This window comes from Monoraphidium neglectum, assembly GCF_000611645.1.
Source record: "Monoraphidium neglectum strain SAG 48.87 unplaced genomic scaffold scaffold01290, whole genome shotgun sequence".
NCBI lineage: Eukaryota > Viridiplantae > Chlorophyta > Chlorophyceae > Sphaeropleales > Selenastraceae > Monoraphidium > Monoraphidium neglectum.
This window is the reverse complement of record NW_014012338.1, coordinates 8,317-15,126: the sequence shown is the minus strand read 5'-3', so window position 1 is coordinate 15,126 and position 6,810 is coordinate 8,317. Positions and strand designations below refer to the sequence as shown.

The window sequence follows — 6,810 nt, the reverse complement described above, 5'->3', positions numbered from 1 at the left end:
GGCAAGCGAGGGCGGGACGGTTGAGAAGGTGCGGTGGCGGCGGTGGAAGGATGGTGACTCGCCGTGTTGGTGCGGGTGCGCCGCGCGCGCCAGCGTTCCGGCCCCACCCCTGCAACCGCGGGGGCCCGTTCGCATCTATCGCCACGCACGGCCGGGGCTGCGCGGTGCGCCGTGCCCCCACTCGCGCGCTTGGCCGGGCGCCGCCGCCATGAGCACATGCATGCGCGCGGGGCGGCTGCCCTCATATCACGCCCGCGTGCGTGCGCCGGCAAGCGCCCTCGGACCCGCGCCGGGGTGCCTTGGATGCTCAGCCTGTTTCCTAGGTTGCGGCTTGGCAAAAGGCGCTCACCGCCGGGGTTGACATTCTCAAGCTTGAGGAACAGCTCGCATGGGCCAGTGTCAAATCGCGACACACGCAGCATGGGCGTCGCGCCAATTAGATCCAGTACGCTGTCGACCGCCGGTGGCGCCGACGCCGCAGCAGCGCCGCCGAAGCCGCGTGACGCCGCGGCCGGGCCGGGTCCGGCAGCGGGCGCGGGCAGCGGCGCGAGGACCGGCAGCGGCGGGGCAAGGCCGGGGATGCCGCTACCGTTGGCAGGGGCGCCATGCGGCGGGGCGGCGACGAGCACCTGTGCGCCTGGAGCCATCGTTTAAGTTAAAGCTACTTCGAGGCGCCTGCCTCGCTGGACAAGGGCGCGCAGGCTGAGTGGGATGAACCGCGGGGAGGTTTGAAGAGGATCGACTCAGGGTGCCCGGTGAAAAATGCTGCAAATCAAGTGCACAAGGTTCGCAAATAATGTATATGATCGGTAGGTGGCCGCAAGCTGACGACGCGCTGACTTGGCACTCTTCACGAGAGGAGTCAGCCCCAGACCAGGAGTCTCTCGATCAAGGCCCAACGTGCAAATGGAGAGCTACGTGTACTTATAATAATCCTATTTGCGTGTGTGTGCGCACGCGCGCATGGGGCCTGTTGCTCCAGAGCGGTGGCACACATCCCGCCGCCCAACCGCTGAAAGTGGGTGCCCAACCCGCTCGAGTCCGTGATCGACCTTGATTCGGGCGTGCGCTAGCATCAAAACCGGCCCAGGGGATCCTGCCTACATTCAAGGCAGTTGCATGATGTTACAGCGCGTTTGAAAAGAGTACAATATTGCGTGCAGGGCGTCAGCAGCATGCTTCCCAGGACCCAAACAGTCCAGCCAGCCCATGCGCCGCGTGGCAGCAGCCGCCCGCAGCAGCGCCGGTGCCCCCACGCCGCGCCTCAGCTCTCCTCCCGCGCCGCCGCCGCCGCTGCCCCCGCGCGCTTCCCAGCCGCCGCAGCCGCAGCGAGCGCCCCCTCTAGGTCTGCCCACAGATCTTCCACGTGCTCGATCCCGACCGACAGCCGCACGAATCCGTCGTCGATCCCCAGCTTCGCCCGCTCGTCTGCCGGCACCGACCCGTGAGTCATCAGCGCGGGGTGCTCGGCCAGCGACTCGACGCCCCCCAGGCTCTCGGCCAACGTAAACACCCGCAGAGCCTCCAGGAACGCGCGGCTCTCGGCCAGTCCGCCCTTTAGGGTCAGCGAAATCATGCCGCCAAACGCGGCCGCGTCGGCGCCGCGTCGGCCGGGCCCCGCGTCCGGCAGGCGCATCTGCCGCGCGGCGAGTGCGTGCTGCGGGTGCGACTCGAGCCCGGGGTACACGACCCTCGCGACGGCGGCCGCGCCCTCGAGGCGCCGCGCGAGCTCGAGGGCGTTCTCGCAGTGGCGCTGAATGCGCACGTGCAGCGTCTTGGCGCCGCGAAGGGTGAGGTAGGCGTCCCAGGGGCTCATGACGGAGCCGACCGCGTTTTGGAGGAAGCGGAGGCGCTCCGCCACGTCAGCGTGGCGCGTGGCCAAGACGCCCCCGACCTGGGGGCCGAGATGGGGGCGGTGGGCGTGCACGTGGGGGCGGCTTGCGGTCACGTGTGTCTAGCACGTGGGGGCGGGGGTGAACCCGGGGTTTAGGACTTTGGGGTTGCAGGAGAGGATGGGGCAGGATGGGGGCGCGTGCCACAGTGGGCAAGGCCGTGTGTTGCGAGGCGTCAGGCGACATGGCAGGGGTGGGTGTCCGCGGTCCCAACTGCGGGCGGTGGCACACGCCAGGCGCCACAGGCGGTTCCCCTGGACGCGGCCCCCAGGGCTCGCCGCAGGCCGACGCGCGTGCGGCCGCCGCAGGTGCGGCGCTGGCCGCAGCCCTTTGTTGCGGGGGTCCAAAAACAGTGCCCAAACGATGGGCTACCCCTCCAGAGCTGCGGCGCCCCGCCTGTCCAAGCCTGCAGCTAGGCCATTAAGCATTCGCAGGACACCGCCCCATAGATCACCATGTGCATGTAACCCCAGACCCACCGTGTCCGAGTGGCCGGCCACGTACTTGGTGGTTGAGCTCAGGACGATGTCAGCACCCAGCTGCAGGGGCCTAAGGAAGTAGGTACAGGCACCGGAAGCAACGCACGCATGGGATGCAGGGCCGTTTGGGTCTCATGTGGATTTACCTACTTTGACCACGCACAGGCCTCAAAAAGGTTGTGCATGCACCCCTGCAGCTGCCAAGCCGCCGCTGGCCTGCAATTTCGGCCCACGCCCCCTGCCTGCCTGCAAACGCATGGCAGCCGTCGACCCCGCAGCCGATCAACCAAGCGTTGCTGCTCGCAGCCGCGAGCGCGCGGGGGAACCGCCGCTGCAATCAGCGCCGCGAAGCGGTCGGGGGCGGCGCCACAACCGCCGCACCTCGTCAGCGCCGGCGTGGCGAACGTGTTGTCAACCACTAGCAGCGCCCCCGCCTTGTGCGCCAGCTCAGCAACCTGCAGCGGCGTGCGGCGCGGGATGCCGCTGCTTGTGATAAGGACCGTTTCAGCTGGATTGTATTCGAGATAATCCGCAATCCAAGACGGGCAGCAAAGAGTCGGCCTGCATGCGCGGCCCAACAGTTAAGTGCACGTCAAGCCTTGGAATCCACGTTGCCACCCGCTTCAAACACTTCTGCCGGATGGAGTGCGCCGTCCAACGCACGTGCGGCGGCAAAACGCTGCTCACTTCGCGCTGCGCTACCGCATCCCCACCTTTGCAATGTCCGCCAGCTTGAGCGTCGGGTTTGTGGGTGTCTCCAACCACACCAACCCCACCTTGGACCCAACCCCGGCACCGCCGTTGCTGTCCGCTGCACCGCTGCCGTTGCTAGCGGCGCCAACGATCGCCGCCTCCGCCGCCACATCATCCGCCAGGTCAGCACGGACAATCTTCAGGCTCGCGGTGCGCGCGCGGACGCGGTTGAGCAGGCGGAAGGTCCCGCCATAGCTGGGGGCCGGGGTAATTGGCGATGCGGGGAGGGGGTGCGGTGCGTGTGAGAGGGAGCGGGGTGATGTTTGGTGCAAGGGGACGGGGAGGGGGCTGCAGCCAATTCTGCTGTAAGGTGGGAAGATTGGTCGCAGCATGCCAGGCAGTCATTGCAATCTAAGGTAAGCATTTGTCCATACAGGACACGATACTGCTGTTTTCAACCGTCCACAACAGCAGCAGCAGCAGCAGCAGCAGCAGCAGCAGCAGCAGCAGCAGCAGCAGCAGCAGCAGCAGCAGCAGCAGCATGCCATGGCACTCACACGTCGTCGATGCAGACAACAGTGGAGCCGGCGTCAAGTAGCTCCAGCACGCACGCGCCCGCCGCCAGGCCGCTCGCGAAGGCAAAGGCGCCGCGGGTGGTATCCTGCTCCTCTGTGAGCCCTGTGCCCTCGAGCACGGCGTATGAACGCTCAAACGCGAAGCGCGTGGGGTTGTGGGAGCGGGAGTACTCGTAGCCTTGGTGGACGCCCGGGCTCTGCTGCGCAAACCTGGGAGAGGGCGGCGGGTGGAGGGGTGTCCACGCGGGTTCTGACGAGGATGGCGCGCCGTGTCGGGCGGCGTCGCGCCGGAAGGCAGCGTGCCGAGTGGCAGGCCGGCCACTGCTTGGGCAGAGGGCTCCGGGGCCTGGTCGCTGATATTGTGACTGCTGACCGTGTGTGCAAGCAAGCGCATTGCTGGGATAGAGCGCTGTAAAGGTCGGGCGCCGCACGAGCCGCAGGCGCGCTCACGTGGAGGACGTGTATAGCGGTGGGAAGACGGCGCCGGTCACTGGGCACACGCGCTGGCCGCCATGGATCGCCTCTGTGGCGAATTCGTAGGAGCCTGCGTGGGCACCCGATGTCGGCGCCGCTGCGGACGCCTGTGCCTCATGCTGGCCGTTGGCTGGCTGCGCTGCCATCGTGTCAAAATATGTGCTTCGCGTGTGCCTCTGCGTATCACGCCCGCTGACAAGCTGTTGATGAAAGGTGTGCACCGATCAACCGATCGCCCGGCTAGCTCGGGAGCAGGATTCACTCAGAAGAAGATGATATACGAATGCATCATCTGCACCACGATTAAAGTTTGATGACAAGCGAGTGGTACCGGTATGACGGGCACCCCAACAGTTGCACAAGACGCTTCACATGTGCATGATGCCACCCCGCCAGCGCTGACCAGCAGCGCCTGACAGGGTGGGCCATGCAAGGCACGGCCCCTGATGTTTGCATGCATGCACGCACCCGCATGCGTTGACATGCATGCACACCGTGCATGTGATTGTTGGATTGCCCGCTGGTGTGTCATCAGGCTTGTCCGACTCTTACCCTCTGCCGGCCACCACAATCGCCGCTGTTCTCTTGCTGTCGGAGCAAGGCCTTGATTTGGAGGCTGGGAAACCCCAACTAAGTCCAAAGACTTGAATCCAGCATATCCACACAAGTTTACGCCCACACACACGCCTGCCACGGGCAGGTCCTGAGGCTGCTTGTCAGTGGCAAAACGAAGCGCCGTCACACGTGCCTGCACCACCCTCCTGTTGATCTTAACACGGTTTGCCCCTGCACCTTATCGCCGAGCCCACAAACAGCTGAGTAGTTCAGGATGGCTTACAAACCACATGAAAGCTTTAGGGAGCTGTATTGCCCCCGGCAGGGCACCAACAAAAGTCGGAGGGACATCTTCACTCTGCGGCTGCTTCAAACGAGTGTCCGTACTAAATGCTTAACAACATGGTAAAACAACTCAGCTCTCAGCTGTGAAACTTGAAAAGGGTTAAAGTAAACGATTGTATCAAGGGGCGACAAGCGAACAGGTTGAAGGAGGGATTTGTTGCATGCATGCCACAGGGTCGGCTCCGCGCCAAGACACTGATTAGTCAGTGTGTGGCGTCCTGGCGCGCACTGGCATGTGAAGCGTGTGCAGATGCATCCGTTTTGCCGCAGTTGCGACAAGGCGGCCGTAACAGTGTCGCGACCAAGGGAGATTGAGCCTCCCGCGCTAGTTGGGGTAGAACTTCTCCCACCAGCCGGCGCTGTACCAGGGGTACGGGGAGGTCTTGATCTCGGGCCGCTTGAACTCGGGCAGCGCCTCGCCGGCCTCCAGCACCTCCTCGGTGGTGAGCCCCACCAGCTCGATCTTCAGCACGCGGTCCAGGCGCAGCTTCATGAAGCTGGCCGAAGGAGGGGTGGAGGCAGGAGGGGGAAGGGACAAGTAAGAGTGGGTCGGTTGGGTCAAGCACTGGGTCAATGGAAGAAGTGGTACGACGTGAACGTGTTGCCAGCACGTGGTGCCCAGACGACTGAGGGTGCAAGTGCGGGGTGGCACACGGGGGCACAGTGGACAGCAGTTGTTGTCCTGTCGCCCTGTTGTGTCCGGATGCACCGCTTTGTAGCTGCAAGGAGTTCAGGCCGCGGTCGCTGCTGGAGCGCGTTCCCTATAAAGCAAGCGAGCAAGCAAGCAAGCTACCAGCCATCTCCAGCACAAATTGACGACGAACAACTCGTCCTTAGGAATGACTGACCAGAGTCTTCATCTGCCCAAAGGCAGCCAGAAGTGCCCGCCCAGCTCCCACTCACGTGATCCAGGTGGTGTCGGTCGACACCAGGGCCAGGCAGGGGCGGCGGACCTGCTTGCCCTGCGCCGGGTACTTGGCGTCCAGCCACTTGGGGTTGGGCACCAGGAAGAAGTCCTGCTCCTTGCCCTGCTCCCGGAAGTAGCGCGCCTTCTCGCGCAGCTGCTCGGCCAGTGACTCATTTTGGACGTCGTTGCAGAAGAACTCGGCGTTGGCGACCAGCGCCACCCACTCCTGGGGTGGCGGAAAGCGCGGCATCGGAGGAGTTTTGGGGTGCAAGGCCCAGGTGTTCATCCGGTTGCTGGGTGATCGGTTGTGCGGGAGCGCAGGCGCAGGGGCCGCCAGTCAAAGTTCAGCGACAGTCACCTTGGTGCCTGCAGCCTGCTTCTGCGAGGCGGCCTCCTTGGTGGCCACGGCTTGCACGAGCGTGCGCCTGCGGGCTGCGACTGCGGGTGCGGGCGCACTGTCGCGCCCGAACTGCTGCCCCCGCTGAGCATGCTGGGCGGGCGTGGCCGGCCGAGGGGCGGCGGCCTTCTTGCCACTGCTGTATACACGGTATCCGGTTCCTGCCGCTGCAGACCGCATTGAAAGGGCCATTATGTATGTTCTGTTGCGGTTTCCGAGTGCAATAAGGGACTAGATTGGCAGGAAAAGGCGAGCGGGAGGGACCGTATGCGGGCACAAACTGTTGGGATTCGTTCAAGTAATATGTGAGACTCAAGGATCTGCCGTTTGTGGCCATCTGCCGTCACTGCACGTCGCGACCGGCCGCATTCTTTACGGAATGTGGCCATATGGGCAATAAAGCGGGTATATGAGGGCTAAAGCTCGTCATAAATAGTCCCAAGAAAGTCTCTCACATCTGCTGAGCGCTGGGCAGGCCAGAGCGGGCCAAGTG

The 6,810-nt window shown here is 64.4% G+C and overlaps 3 protein-coding genes across 3 annotated transcripts; all 3 read right to left on the bottom strand.

Moving 5' to 3' along the window:
• Positions 1-349: 349 nt before the first annotated feature.
• Positions 350-647, bottom strand: MNEG_7346 (hypothetical protein; the record flags this gene model as incomplete). The annotated part of the gene is made up of 1 exon (XM_014044185.1): positions 350-647. A coding segment is annotated over one exon (298 nt), but the record flags the coding sequence as incomplete, so codon positions are not given.
• A 617-nt stretch (positions 648-1,264) lies between these two features.
• On the bottom strand, positions 1,265-4,259 carry MNEG_7345 (hypothetical protein; the record flags this gene model as incomplete). The annotated part of the gene is made up of 7 exons (XM_014044184.1): positions 1,265-1,894; positions 2,107-2,220; positions 2,372-2,441; positions 2,753-2,826; positions 3,085-3,319; positions 3,622-3,849; positions 4,090-4,259. The coding sequence occupies 7 exons, from the start codon at positions 4,257-4,259 to the stop codon at positions 1,265-1,267; spliced, it is 1,521 nt and encodes a 506-aa protein (XP_013899638.1).
• A 1,079-nt stretch (positions 4,260-5,338) lies between these two features.
• On the bottom strand, positions 5,339-6,170 carry MNEG_7344 (hypothetical protein; the record flags this gene model as incomplete). The annotated part of the gene is made up of 2 exons (XM_014044183.1): positions 5,339-5,510; positions 5,917-6,170. 2 exons carry the CDS (start codon positions 6,168-6,170, stop codon positions 5,339-5,341), a joined length of 426 nt encoding a protein of 141 aa, XP_013899637.1.
• Positions 6,171-6,810: the final 640 nt, after the last annotated feature.